Here is a 15,754-nt window from a genome sequence, read left to right as displayed (position 1 = left end):
CATGAAATAGGTGAAATAGAATATTTTTAAGTTAGGGGTATTTTGGTCATTTAGTAATTAAATGATTAAATAAACAAAATAAAAGCCAATTTTTGGTCATCTTCAACTCCTAGGCTGAAATTTTGAAGACCACCATGGCTAGGGTTTTGTTCAAGCTTCCCAAGCTCCATAGTAAGTCCATTCTTTGCCCGTTTTTAATGATTTTCATGTTTTTGAAATCCTCGTAACAAGATTTACCTATTTCTACCCTTGATTTGAAGTAGGGTTCATGTTTAAAAATTTACTATGTGTGACATGTGTGTACTTTGATGTTTAATGGAGGAATATGAATGTTTGTTGTGTGTTAAACGACTTTTACTAAGTAGTTTTCGGTAAAAATGCCTAAAAAGACTAATTTGTAAAAGTTATAAAATTTGTCATATATATTTATTAAAATGATTCAACTAGGCTTGTATGTTAAAAGAATTGAATGAAAATCATTTTACGAGCTATGAGGCAAAAGTATAAATATGATAAAGTTTAGGGCCAAAAATGTAATTTTTCCATAGTATATTTTTGAATCACATTGACTAATGTGACTAATAAATAGACTAAATATGATATTATAGATCAAAGAAAATGAGGTTCGGACCTAGAACGGGGAAAAACGCGTATTTAACGGTTAGGTCTTTTTCACCATTTTTGGTATCGAGGTAAGTTCATTTGCAAATAATGCAACATATACCATACTTTAAAAGCTTTAATATTGCATGTATGGTAAGTACATACATATTTGATGTGATGTTGTATCATATGTTTATTGCCTAAATTGTATCATGAATTATGCTTTGATTTCTCCATGAATATGTGATTGGTGCTATGAGCATTGAAATTGACGTTACGAGCAAATTCTATAGAAATGTGGTATTGAAGAATCCCATTTTAACCTTAGGAATAGTTTAGGATACAAGTGACATGTCACTAGGAACTATGTGATCTGAACTCATTGAGTTGTGGTCTGAGTTCATGATATATGTGGCATCTGAACTCATTGAGTTATGGTCTGAGTTCATGATGTATGTGACACATGTTTTGGCGTCCGGGTACTGGCCTTGCATATTCTACCGGTGACTGGGTAGCCCGGCATGTGTTGCAGATACCTAACGGCCTATGTGAGCAGACCCGTGAGTAGCTCGAAAGCGAGCAACATGTGATATGTGATATGAGGTAGCATTGGCTACATATGAGACATTTAGGTGTGAGATTTTGATGTATCCGATAGTATTTTGAGTGTTCAAAGGGTGGTCCAAAGAGAATTTCAATGGTAATCTTGATGAATATGTCAAAGACAAGAAAATAAGTTGTTATGTGCAAGTGGGCACAGGTATGTATATCAAACTCATGAGAACATCATGGGATGTGATGAACTTGTGGTAAGGATATATATATGAAGAATAAGTTTAAGTGATTAGATAATAAAGTGCAAGTTTATGGTTATTAAGTTAAATGTATGATTAATTCTTGTTTAAATTGCATTCTATTTGCATGTGAACTTACTAAGCTATGAAGCCTACCCCCTTTCTTTCCCACCTCCTATAGGTTTATTCAGTTAGCTCAGGTTGGAGATCGTCGGAGATTCTATCACACTATCAAGCTATCATTTGGGGTATAAGTAAATGTAATTATCTTAAGTTTATGGCATGTATAGGGACTTAGTCATTTTGTGTATGTGTCATTATGATATGGCCAAATGTATTAGCTTCTAATGAATAAGGATTTGATTTGGTATGTAGCCATATTAATTGGCTTATATTGGCTAATGGGTTGCAAGCATATTAATTACTCATATGCCTATGCCAATGTCATTGTCTGATGTGGTTTATAATGGTATGTTAATGAAAGTTAGTACAAGGGAATCATGAAAGAGTAAAATTAGCATTAAAACAATTTTGGACAGCAGCAATAGTACAACTTTGAAAAATCACCAAAAATTGTGAAAATCGAATCAAGGTTGAATAAAATATAAAATTAAAGCTTCTTGAGTCTAGTTTTACATAGAAGAAACGGTGTAAGAAAAAGAATTTCATTTTGTGAGATATTTGAATTTTTATGAGACAAGGTTAGAATGATTTTGGGTTCCCTTGTTCTGAATTTGGAAAATCATTAAAAAATTTATAAAAATACTTGGGGATTCAAATTTATATGTTTAAATTTTTAATGAGTCTATTTTCAATAGAAACAAACGAGAATATCATCTGAATCCCGTACTAAGAGATAATTGATTTTTAGTGAAGAAAGGTTGAAACTATCAAATAGCAGAATAGAGACGAATTTGAAGAATTAACTGTACTTATTGGCTAAACAATAAATTCTGAAAATTTTATGGTAGAAAGATATTTGAGTCTAGTTTCGAAAAATCAAGCGGATCTTAATTTATAGTTCTGTAGTTTAAGATATAAATAATTTAGTGACTATGACTCAAGTGGATAGTTTTGTTATGAACAGTAAATAATTGTTTTGATATGTTTAAGCCTTGATTATGGTTGTGTTGGTAGCTTAATTGTGCCATGTTAAGTTCCATTGAAAGTGTGTATGTGAGTGCAAATGAGGGTGGCAAATGGCTTGGTAAATTGCCATTTCCTTGGCCAAATGGGCAGAGACACGGCCGTGTGTCTCAACCCTGTGAAGGACACAGCCTCGAGACACGGGCGTGTGACTTGGCCGTCTGACCCCAAATTGTGCATGACATCATAACCAAAGAGTTACACGGGCTGAGGACACGGGCGTGTCCTAAGCCACACAAGCATGTGACTCTCCAAAGTATGAAAATTTTCTAAGTATAGTAAAAGTTCCAAAAGTTTTCGGTTTAGTCTCGAACCACTCCCAACGTATGTTTTGGGCCTCGTGGGCTCATATAAGGGACGATATGCATGTGAATGGATAAATTTGATTTTGTCCAAATTTTATGGTCCGGTTTTATATGAATGTTTATGTTTAAGTCCGGTAACGCCTCGAACCCTATCCCGGCATTAGATATGGGCGAGGGGTGTTATAGATTTAAAGTAAATGTGGCCACAGATCGCCCGTCTTTATGATGGATGACTTGATCACTATTTGATAGTGATTGACTTTTCATGAAAGAAGATGTAATGGTTACAATGAGACAAAATAGGATCATATTAGGAGAAGGGATATTATCCTAAAGAGATCAAGGAAATCCTATGAATGTAGCACACTTATGACAAGGTCAATGGATGAGCACTGTGTAGTTACTTTCGTAATGGTATGTCGTTGGGGAGAGCTCAGTCACGATACTATAGTGGTTACTAAGACCTCCAATGAGGTTCTAACGTGCTAACCATTAAGCTTAAGCCTATTTCTTGTTCAATTTTTACCCCCAACAGTACTTATTTTTGTGAGGTTTTTATCCTAAGCTGCTAAAATAAAAGGAAGAGAAATAGAAGGAATGGGGTTTAAACCTAGGACTTCTAAGATGAATGCACTATCCCTTAATCATTCAACCTATGCCTTATTTTTTTTGTCTAATTATTTCTGTTAACCCCTATTTTCTAGGGCATGACAATATACTAGTTTTTTTTTATGTCGTGTGATGCATGGATTAGTTGTATGTATTAATTAAAAATATTTATTTGTAAAATTTATTTAAAAATTTTGTATATTTTTACAAATAACATTTTGAATAATATATTAAATATTGTCTAGTGTAAACTATTTAAATACTATATTTTAATATCATAAAAATAATTATATTGTACACTATAAAAATTTAAAATTGAATAGATACTGTTTAAATTTTAATTAACTGTATAAATAATTTATTATAAAATTTATAATTTTTATTAGTTAATAATTTTTTAAAATTAATTAGTCTAAAAATTAATTTTTATACCAATTATAAGCTTTAAAAAGTATTCCAATGAAAAATAAAGGTTTGCATATTTTAAAAATGATTATAAGTAAAATTTTATACTAATTATAATCTTAGTAATGCGTTGGAATTGGATCAATTTACTATGAGCTTTACAAAATTAAATGATAAATTGAGAAGACAAACTTTAGACTTAATTAAAAATATTTAAAACAAATTAGAGTTAAATTATTTGTTAGTTGAAAGACCTGCTCTGAAAATATCTCAAACCCCCCCCCCCCCGGGGCCATATATTTATTACTTGCCATATATTATTTTTTGATTTTCTTCCTCATTAAAATATTTAAATTATATTCCTTATTATCCATGATTTCTTCTTGCAAATTTAAAGGTGATAAATAATATTATTTTGTAATGTGTAAGATATTTATTGAATAAGAATGTTAATTTCATAATTTTAAAATCAAAATATATAGTTGTTAGAGTGCCAAATGTGGAAATATGAAATTAGTAATAGAATGTTTTTGTTTTGGATTCCGCAGCTCCGCAAGTCAACATTAAGTTTTCAGCGTTGCCTTTGGGCTGCTAAGGACTTGCGTGCCAAGATCTACACTCATACTTATGAGTCAACGGAAAAGTCAACGGAGTCAAAGGTGGAGATAGCCCAATTGCATTCGGATTCAACCGGTAATTGAAATTAATGAAAGGGCAGAATTGGTAAAAGAAATAATAATATAAAATACTTAAAATCCCCCAAAATGGAAATTTTTTGGTATTCAAAATCAACAGGAGCGATCGGAAGGTACAAATTTCTCTCTCCAATTGCTTTTTCGTTTTCTTTTCTCTGTGAATTTGAAATTCCTTCGGTGAAATTTTAAATTGATGGAAATATTTCTCTGATTGTTAATGGTTATTGGAGTTTATTTTGCCGTTTTAACTTTTCTTGTTTATATTATCCATTTTCTCAGCATCCATCTGAACTGAGCTTGATAGCCTGATCCTTGGACTGAATTAGCTATATACTTCATTCATTTGATTATTTTTTATGTGCCTTTTGCTTCTTGGTTCTTTTGATTCTAGGTTTAATTACTTGCATGTAGTTGTAATTTTTTACTATAATTTCTTATATTTATATATTTAGGGATTTCTGGTTAAGTAGTTGTGTAACCTATGCAATCACTTTCGGTTTCATTTTCTTGTGCCCCTGATTCATGCACCAGTTAACTGTTTTAGGCATCATCCATTTTGAGTGTACATTAATTCTTTTTGTCCTTGCTTTATATATATATATATATATATATATATATATATTTTGGATCTTAAGAGTGGTAAACCACAAATCTTTGAACGTATTAGTGTTTACATTTGGGAATTGAGAATCTCTGTGACTCAACATGGCTACTGATTTGCTTGTGGATGTAGCCCTAGAATAGTGAGATTTTGCTGCCAGGTTTTGTCTTGATGAAGTTGCCCTTGAGGATTAGTTTATTTAGGATAATTCTGTTTTCCTCTCATGGCCACTACTGGCATTTTCTGTTTTTATGTTTGACATGGTTCTCTGGAGTGTGAGTAGTTAAGCTTTTGCCACATTTGGTGTTGTAACTTCTTTTCTTTTCTGGTACCTAATTTCTGAATTTGTATTGTTATCAACTCAGAAGACTGTTTGCCTTTGAACTCTTTCCAGTTTGATTCTTTTTTTGACACTCTTATGTTTAATATAAAGTAAAAGCCAGCACAAGCCTGATTTTAGCATGAATTAGTAATTTCACTCTGCATTATCTGCAGAATAGTTTAGTGTTTCATTTTTTTATGTTAAAAGTGTAGCTAAGTGATTACGATAATGTTTCATTGGATCAGGACTACTTGAAGCTTGCTGTCGGCACACCGGAATTTTCCAGATGAAGTAATTCAGAATATCTTCCTTGTTCTTTTATTTGGTTTCCTTTTGGCTCTTTTGGAAGCAGATGGGATGAGATGATTTATGGTTAACTTTATCGTATTCAAAATTGCTTCTATCTTTATTCTTTATAGCATATAACAAGATATTACTATATTTGAAGCTTCTTGCATTTCTGGACACTGGAACTTTTGAGCCAAATAGAAATCTAACTTCTGCTTCATCTTTTAGCTTGTTTTCTCCCTATTTAGGTTCCAGCTGACTAGTTCTACATGTGGCTTTTTTTTTTTAAATATACTAACCATGCAGATTGTCCGTTTTAAAAGAGAATGGATTGTTCTAATTATGCAATATTCATAAGGTGTTTCTTCATTTTAGAAATGACTCTTTTAACATATGAATGCATGGCTTGATATAACTGTAGGTGAGCCCATTCCACCAGCAAAAATAGGTGAAAAATTGCCAATTTTAGTCATATATAAGTTATGCCAAGTCTATAATTTAGATGTAACACTTTAATGAGGAAGGATACAGTATACTTATCTAGAAATCAGTCTCATATCTTTGCCTTGATTAGGCTATGCCTGGAGTGCAAATCTAGTTTCTGATTCAAGTAGTCGAGAACTAGCTGATTTTAAGAAGGATGTTCCCATTTTGATCATAGTTGTTCGTTTTTATGCTTCTATTTGGTTTTGATATAGTTAGCTACTGTAACAAGAATTGTAAGTTTTTGTAGTTATAATATTCTTAGTTGTGTTTTGGATCTAATAATAATTCTTTCTTGGGGAAACAGTAGGCGTGTAAGATGGAATGAGGAAAATCTGGGGGAAATTGAAGCAAATAAACCCGTAAGGCAGAAAATAACTGAACCCAAGACGCCGTACCACCCCATGATTGATGATGATGGTATTTTCACTTGCATAGTGATTTACCTCTTGTATTAGCCTATATTTTTGTGTGAGAACTTTAGGAAATGGTGCTTGTGTAATTTTATTTTCACTTTATTTGTACCTTGGTTAGAGCATTAATCTGAACATTGGATTACATTTCTCACCTTATAGTTCGTATCTTGGTTAGGGTCTTTGTCTCCCAGAGGACGTAGTTTCAACGATTGTGTCATTGATGTGGATGCTGAGGAATTATGCTCTGCTTTGAAAGATGTGGCTTCCTCAAGTAGAAAAACAACTGGGCAGTCTGGTGGTTGGACTTCTTCTGACGATGAGGCTGATCCTATGGATCATGATGAAGAAGGTTTGTTGACCATTGCTTTTTAGTTGTCGTTTCTGATGGCATATTGGAAAATGTTTTACTTTCCTTTTAAGTTGGTTAGCATATCTAATGACTGCTTTATCTTTCATGAGATTACAAGGGAGCAATAATCCTTGTTTGTGTGAATGGTATAAGGTTTGCTCTAGAAAAGAGGCTTTTGATGGTTAGAGCCTTTCTTTTTTCTCCTAGTGGAATTTATCATCGGACATTTTCTTTTGGAAGGATGTGAGGATGAGCGTTGAAGTGGTCAGGATTTACCTGCTGTCTGGTAGAAAAAGTCATGATGTTGAATATTATCATTAAAAGCACTATAGCTTCTAAACTTCTTCTTTAACTTAGCTTGGAATTTTGCACCGTTTTTTTTGTACCCTTTTATCTAGGTTCATATGATCTGTATGAATCTCTTAGTTTTCTCTGATGCTTTTTAAGTTATTGAGAAACAAAACAGAAATAAATGACATGATGAAAAAATCAGACATTATCCAATTGCAAACAGTGATGAAGGTTCAAGACCACTCATTCCCCCTTGCCCTTGCCCTGCTCCTTCCCCATCCCAATCTATTTTATTTTAGTTCATCAATTGTGTACAATGTATTTCTTATGCTTAATCCGTGGTTGATGTTTTTAGTCTGTTCCACATTTTTTTGGTTCAAATTTCCAAACAGATCAGAATGGTAAGAGTTTTAAGGAGCAAAGGAAAGCACACTATGATGAGTTTTTGAAAATAAAGGAACTGCGACGTAAGGGTTCTTTCATTGAGGATGAAGATGATGAAGTGGAGGGTGATTCATCATCATCATTAAGCTCTGGTGTCAAAGACATAGGAATTGTGGAAGGTCCTGCAAGTTTGCCCCAAAAGTCTTCTGCAAGTCCTGGGCATCCAGGTAATGGATTGTGATTGTAGAAGTCATCTGACCAGTCAAAGACGCAAAAGCTCGCTCTTTTGACATTCTTTTATGGTTGTTTGATGTTTATTTTGATGCACCGCAAAAAATTTAGGGATTTTCTTTTTACCATATTTGAGTTCGCTTGTACAAAAATGTCTAATCTGGCATGTTTGTTTGAAATCTTACGCATCTAAACTTGTGGTCTTAACAAATAAGCATGATGGCGAAGGATTTGTGACATTGCTGTCTACCCTCATACTTATGCATCATTGCAAATTAAAGTGGGAGATTTTGATGCTGTACTGTCATCTTTCGCAAGCGGATTTGAGTATGAACTAAGATTCATCCTCAACTTTGTAAAAGAAGATTTTCATGTTAGGCTAACAAAATTGTCTCAAATCGTAGCAGCTGCAAGCTTATCCCGAGCACAAATCGTTTCTCAACTTGTGCACTGTTGAATAAAGGCAGCAATATACCAATGAGGGTCTCAAAACTTCAACAATATATAGCTAGTCCAGAAACTGTCATCATGTATACCGGTAAGGCTTAAATGGCAAGCCTAGCCTAACAAAGATTCAACCATGCATCCTAAATCCTTTCCAAGCCTAGTACCCACCTACCTACCTTAGAGTTTAGCTCCACAGCGTCCCAAGAGCTGCGTATAATGGGAAGTGGTATCACAGTACTTCAAGCACACTAACGATAGGGTAGATAGTGCATGAGAATATCGTGTCAAACGCGCAAGTAACTATTATTAACCCCACATTAAATAGGAAAGAGGTCTTTAAGCATATACGATAGTTCAATGTACACCCTTGGGAGCGATGTAGGCAAAATTATTGAGAAGCTATAAGCTTATCGTGAGGTTAGATGGGGTGACAATTGCATAATTTTTTTCTTTTGAAAGAAACGATATTTAGGTATATAAGTTGGTCTGCTGCAGCTACACTCAATTCCATACAATTAACTACTGAAGAAAAAAACCTCTTAAAAGAAAGTGACTGCCTTGTCACCTTTTGTCGTTTGTTTCTTTTTCCTTTCCGCCGGCAGAATAAAAGCCTGGCCTTTTCCCCTCTCCATCGTTGTCATTCTGCTGGTGATTTGAGATGTTTTTCTCCCAGCCGTATTGTGGAGGTTCTCCTCTTGCTCACGGCTCTTGGCTTGGCCCTCGTTTTCTCTCCGGTTGCCCCGCTCTGTGTCTTTTAGCATCATTTTTAATCATCAGTGTCAAAACCACTTGTTAAATTGCGGGATCGGTTGTGGGGTCAATTGACCAGACAAAAATTTTAAGAAAAAATACTTTATAAAAAAAAATAAGTAGTAAATTATTTGGAAAACACCTTTTTTTCATTCAACATTCATCATTTTTTTCTGAAAATTTTCTTGTTCTCTCACTCTCTCCATAATTTTACTAAATAGATTATCAACCTTTCTATACATTTAAGTATGTTGACTTAATTAACAATTATTCTTTTCAATTTTAAATTTTATTAATTAATCTCTAAAAATTAAAGTTGTGGCTTTACTTGATAAATTAGGATTTTAGACAAGATTAAGTTTTTATTGATGGAATGGTTTTGGGATGTTGATTTTGTATGAGATTATTAATATCTTGATTGATTTATATTTTTAGAGAACATTAATATAAATCCTTGAAGAAATTAAGATTGATTGGTTGTATAATCATTTATTTCTTGAATATTGATTAAAAGTAAACATTTTGTTTGAAAAATTATTGTTGTTGGTCTAATTTCGTGCATTCTGTGTTTTACATATTGTATTTTTATAACACCAAAAACATTTATAATTTTTATGTTGTGAAGGAAATTATATTTTATCTGGATAATTGCAAAATAAGATTTTCTTTTAATTCAACTTATAAAAATGATATGCATTATTTTATTTTATTTTTCAGCTTAATCGCTATTACTCTAATACCAATAATATTTGGCTTTATAAAATTTTTATATTTAATTACCATTTACATAGTTTTGTAATACTCTTATATTTAATTAATTTATATAAACTTTTTAGAGGTTTTAATTTTTCAAAAATTGACCCATAATCGAAAGATTCTGGCTCCCCCTATTGATCATGGATCTCTACAGGATGGAGCTCGTTGGAGCCTGGATCTCGTTGTACTAGTTCTTTCGACAGGTGGCTGTAGCCGTTTTTTGGGCAGCGGAATCCTTCCCTTAGCACCACGGTATTTGATGGGGCTCTTTTTTTTGAGCTGCCGAGGCATGGTCTCCCAGGGAGGCATCACATGTCGTTGATAGATGCATCCGCCTTGCCGGCGACTTTCGACCTTCCCAAGTTTCTTCTTCGGCGACGACAACTTTTACGCTTGTTGGTAGGGTTGCCTTCGTTTGTTTGTGGTTAGGCTTTAGCCCATTGTAAACCTTGGAACTATTATGGTGTAATTATTTGGGCTTTGTAATGAAAGCTGATGATATTGTGTGTGTTTTGGAAAGGGGGTATTTGCTTAGCTCATTTGGGCTTTTCTGCATTCATCCTCGACTACTTCCAAAGTTCACTTGATACCTTCAACCAACCCCAGAGGATTCTCTACTTGCTGCTGATTATCCAGACACAGACGAATCCAATGTGGAGCTTAAAAGTACGATTTTGGCTCTGGTTCAATGACGTTTGAGAAAATCAAGCTGATATGTGTCCCAATTAAAATACTACACATGACGTATTGAAATTAACTTATAAAAATTCTCAAATTTTAAAAATAATAATTTATAAAACAAAATATTAAACATTTTAGACACTTATATATCTGACTTTGACCACTGTTGATCGGTTTTGACCGATAGCTGATCCAATATTAATTTTTCAGAAATTATATAAATTTTTTTCATTTTTAAAATTATGTATATATTTAGATTTTTTATATCCTTTTAATTTTCTTAATTTAATTATTTTAAATTTTTAAATTTTAAATTTTTATATATTTTTTGGTTTTTTAATTATTGCTATTTTCTGAATTATATATATATGTTAAAATTTCACATCTTCTCGTAATTTTCTAAAGTTCAACTAAAGTTTTTAAATCTTTATATATGTTTTCAGTTTTTTGAAAATTATTTTTTCTTTTTTGAATTCTTAGAAACTATATCGACATATTTTACAATTTTATAAAATTTTATTTAAAAATTCAATTTTTCCTTTTTTATAGAATTTTTAGAAACTATATCAAAATATTTTACAATTTTATAAAATTTTATTCAAAAAAATTAATTTTTTTTTAGAATGTACATATACTTATTAAAAACGGAGCCATGTTTCATATTATAATTTGTTGAAAGTGTCACGAGGTGTATTATAATTAATTCACATGTTAACTATTTTTTTAACACTGTTAATGCGTTTGACTGAGTCTATTGACAAAATGTAACCTTAAATACTATTTTTTTTTAAAAAAAAATGCTAAAGAAAGAAAAATATACACTTTAAAGCGCCAAATCATGCTTTTAATCCAACACGCAAAAGTAGTATTTGATGTATCAACAAAGATAATAACTGAGGGTTATGAGGTAACAATTTTTTTCATGGGTTGTTGTTTGAAATGGTGTACATATGAATGACACTGAATTATCTTAATTCAAATTTATAAATTAGCTTAAAATTTTAAATTAATTTTTTAAATTATTCGATTATTATTATTATTAAAATCTAGATTAAATACTATTATCAGTTAAATATTTAAATTTAAATTCGCTAAAATTCTTTATATATATATCATCAAAATTATAAGCATTTTGTAATTAATGAATTTAAAATTTTAATTGCAATCATTATCTAAAAGCAATGTGAATTCAAATAATAGATATCTAAGATATTTATTCGTAATCGCTCTAAATTTTCAATAAATAATAATTTTAAAACTCAATCAAAATATTATCCAAATCCACCGTATTCCCAAAAAATGTATCAAGTATCATAGACATCTAAATTTGCAATATGAATTGCCATAATCAAGAGTACAAGTTTGGTGAGGTTTTTGAGATGAAGCTTTTGTTAAATAAATATATTTAAGGGTAAATATTTGATATATTATTAGTTAAAATTTTTAATTTTATAAATAAGGTTTAAATAGTATCACATGTATTAATTTTTTAAAAAATATTTATATCTTTATTATTATTTTTATCTTAAAGTGAATGTGTCACACAATTTTTTTAATATAAATGTGTCACACATGTAACTTTGCTTGTGTAATTTTAAATTTCACTACCAGTACATAATTTTGCTATAACACTTGTCCTATCATATTATAAGGATGGGAGATGTCATTAAAACACTTATATTGCAAAAATTTTGTAAACTATTTAAGAAATTAAACTTTGAAAGAATTCAATAAAAACATAAAATCTAGATAAATACATTTTCAAGTCCTTAAAATTATTTTAAAAACATTTAGAAATATTTGATGCATGGTTGGAAGTGTTCGGGGTCAAATATGAATTTTGATGAGCTTGAAATACTTGAAATAGTGTAGTGACCCAAATTCAGGGACTGTATCAATAGATAAAATGTATGTACTGATACGTTGGGTAAGGTACTGATATATAGGTCTTATATATCAGTACCCAGGCTGGAAACTATAGCTTTTCAACTACTAAAAAGGTAATTTGGATTTTTTTTTCTAAGGGAATATTTAGAATTTTAATATATGAGAATAATTTATCACATGAATTAATTAATTGGATTTGTATTAAAATCAAGTGATTAATTTGGGCCACATATGGGTTGACTTTGACTTTGACCTTGCATTTTTGTTCGTCCCTTAATGTGTTGGGATCTAGTGCATTTAGTATAGTATTCTCGTCTATGTACTTGTAATTTTTAGAACATATTGGTTTAATAAATATTCATCAATATAATTAATATTTTTTGTATATTGTCCTCAACAGTTTTTACACGCAAAGTAAAATGAAAGAAAATATTAGTTCATTGATTATCTAAAGTTTAACTAATATCAAGCAATATTACGTGGTTGGATCATAGTGTGGAAAGATAGCTTATATTAGTATATAATCTAAGCATGTCCTTAGTTTAATCAAAATTGACCAAAGCAATTTAAAGACTAATATGTCGTCTATTAAGTCCAATTGAGAAAATACCTTATCTTGGGTATCGAAGAGGATCACTCCTACAAGATAGAGACATAGATGTGACTGACAAGATTGACAGTACATCGGACAGGATCCAAGTAGAATAGATCTTAGATCTATTTATTGATTTATTCACTTTTGACGGGCATAGTGTAGCATACTTTAATTCTGAGTGGATGATGGACTATATATATGTGATTTGTATACTTTGATTTAAAGGAAAGCTTGAGTTCAAACATATAAGGAACAAAAAGTTGGTACATTGGTTATATGACTTTTGTAGTATGTAGCATCATTCTACAATAGTGGAATTCATAGGCCAATTAAAGGGTAAATGATATCCTCTCATTAGCATTACATGATAGATGAAAAGCAAAGTGGCCACGAGTCATTTGTACTTGTGATAAATGATTTAATTATTATTTGATAGTAATTGAATTTTCATGAAGAAAGATGCAATGGTTGCCACGAGGTAAATTTTTTTAATCTAGTGCCCTAAGTGTAGTATTGTCATCTATGTACACTTTTATTTTTCTCAAATAGATTGGTTTAATAAAATTATCCATGAATTACATTAATACTCTTTTCATATTGTACTCAATGGTTTTTGCACACAAATAAAAATGGAAGAAAATATTAGCTCATTGATTATCTAATGTTTAACTAATGCTAAACAGTATTACGTGGTTGGATCGTAATACAAAAAGATAACTTGTATTAGTAGATAAACCTAAACATGTCTTTAGCCTAATAAAAAATGAGCAAATCGATTAAAAGACTAATATGTTGTCTATCAAGTTCAATTAGGGAGATGTTTTGTCTTAGGCATCAAAATGGATGACTTCTAAAAGATAGAGATATATATGTGATTACTGGACTGATAGTACATCGAACAAGATCCAAGTGAAATAGATCTTGAATCCATTTATGGATTTATTAACTTATGACGTTCATAGTGTGACATACCTTAATCTTAAGTGGATGGTGGACTATGTATATGTGACTCGTATACTTTAATGTAAGTAAAAGCCTCTGTTCAAGTTGGTGCGTTGGGTATACAATTTTTGCATTATATAGCATCATTCATAATAATGGAATTCATAGCCTAAGAAATGGGTAAATGATATCCTCTCATTAACATTACATGATAGATGAAAAGTAAACGTAGTCATGAGTCATTTGTCTTTGTGATAAATGACTTAATTACTATTTAATAGTAATTGACTTTTCATGAAAGAAGATGTACTAGTTACCATAAGATAAAATAAGATCATATTGGGAGAACGAATTTATCCCAAAGAGATTAGGGATGTACTATGAAGGTAACACACTTATGGCAAGGTCATTGGACGAGCACTGATTTAGTAGCTTTCATAATGGTATGTAATTGGGGGGAGCTCAGTTATGATGCTATAGTGGGATGACTTCGTGACTAAATGAGTTTATAATTAATAGGTGAAAAGATGAAACTTAATTATAAATCATTTGATCTTTAATCACATATGTCCAAACAGGTCCCTTCACTAGTTCGTTGAAATTGGAAATGAATTTCATTTAGAATCAAATGAATAGAAATGATAAGTTAGAGAGATGATTTACATTCAAAAATGAATATGGTTTTTCACTAAGTATGGAAATGGTCTGAGAATTAATTGAAGTTTTTCAATTATTATTCAAGTAAATAATTTAATTTCAAAAATGAAATTAAATTAATTTGTCATTATGAATCCTTTGAATGTAGAAATTAAATATATTTTCTCATAGATTCTTTTATAGTAAAGTCGTCATGACCTTAACAAAATTAGAATTGGGTTGAGAAAATTATAGTAAAGTCGTCATGACCTTAACAAAATTTAGAATTGGGTTGAGAAAATTATTTAATTAAAAATTAATTAATTAATTAATTAAAATTAATTAAAATTAATTTAATAAGATTTATTTTTGGAAATATAAAAATATGCATTGGGTTGTGTTAAATTATAAAATGTTGGGTTAAAAGTCCAATAAGCACATATAATTGGACAAGATACATGAGAGGCCCAAAACCCCTCATAATATGTATGAAGGGCAGGAACCTTAGTGTATTTAACTAGGGTTAGCCACCCCTTTCTCCTAATTAAAATAGGGAATTGATTTTTCTATTAAATAAGTATTATTTGTATTCTACTAATTCAATTATGGTTACTTTATCTCTTCCTATAAATATATGGCACTGGTAAGGCTAAACACACAAAACTTTGAGATATTGTTATTCTACCCGAAAATATTGAGAATTTATTTCTAAGTATAAATTTTATTTTCCAAGAATAACAATTCTACTAGCTTTTGTAAGAGAGAGAGATTTACTTTTCTACCGAAAGTAAGAAAATTATTTCTACTTTTGTGTTTGATTCATAATTGTTCTACCCACACTCGAAGCAATTTGTAGTACGAGAATAGCGGAAAAATAGTTTGGTTGAAAGCTGGGAACGTCAAGGATCCATCTCGTACAAAGCACATGAACTTTTTAGGAAAAGTTTATTGCTATAATTATCACAAATCGACTCGATTTTCAAATTTTTATTTTTCTGCTGTGCAAGTAAACCGTTTTCGAATCAAAATTTTTCCCAACAAAAATAGAATATTCTTAAGAGAACAGATTTATCCCAAAGAGATTAAGGATCTCATATGAAGGTAACACACTTGTGACAAGGTCATTGGATGAGCATTT

At 31.0% G+C, this 15,754-nt stretch overlaps 1 protein-coding gene across 3 annotated transcripts; it reads left to right on the top strand.

Moving 5' to 3' along the window:
• Window positions 1-4,370: 4,370 nt before the first annotated feature.
• Window positions 4,371-8,136, top strand: LOC108489969 (protein phosphatase inhibitor 2-like). Of its 3 annotated transcripts, none has more exons than XM_017794741.2 (5): window positions 4,371-4,670; window positions 5,726-5,771; window positions 6,559-6,671; window positions 6,843-7,016; window positions 7,700-8,136. In XM_017794741.2, exons 2-5 carry the CDS (start codon window positions 5,767-5,769, stop codon window positions 7,930-7,932), a joined length of 525 nt encoding a protein of 174 aa, XP_017650230.1. In that variant the 5' UTR covers window positions 4,371-4,670; window positions 5,726-5,766; the 3' UTR covers window positions 7,933-8,136. The 3 variants fall into 3 exon arrangements, with proteins under 3 accessions (XP_017650230.1, XP_017650233.1, XP_017650231.1); XM_017794744.2 differs by having other exon boundaries at window positions 4,396-4,670; window positions 6,562-6,671; XM_017794742.2 differs by lacking the exon at window positions 4,371-4,670 and adding an exon at window positions 4,692-4,777.
• The last annotated feature ends 7,618 nt before the right edge of the window (window positions 8,137-15,754 follow it).

This window comes from Gossypium arboreum, chromosome 8 (assembly GCF_025698485.1).
Source record: "Gossypium arboreum isolate Shixiya-1 chromosome 8, ASM2569848v2, whole genome shotgun sequence".
In the NCBI taxonomy this organism is placed as follows: domain Eukaryota; kingdom Viridiplantae; phylum Streptophyta; class Magnoliopsida; order Malvales; family Malvaceae; genus Gossypium; species Gossypium arboreum.
The sequence above is the reverse complement of the archived record's forward strand: the minus strand, read 5'-3'. Positions and strand labels throughout refer to the sequence as shown.

What these genes read in the sequence shown, in the direction of transcription:
- LOC108489969 (XM_017794741.2), top strand. An exon ending in CCCCATGATTGATGATGATG is followed by an intron (nt 6,672 to 6,842) that starts GTATTTTCACTT and finishes TATCTTGGTTAG; the next exon opens with GGTCTTTGTCTCCCAGAGGA. An exon ending in TATGGATCATGATGAAGAAG is followed by an intron (nt 7,017 to 7,699) that starts GTTTGTTGACCA and finishes ATTTCCAAACAG; the next exon opens with ATCAGAATGGTAAGAGTTTT.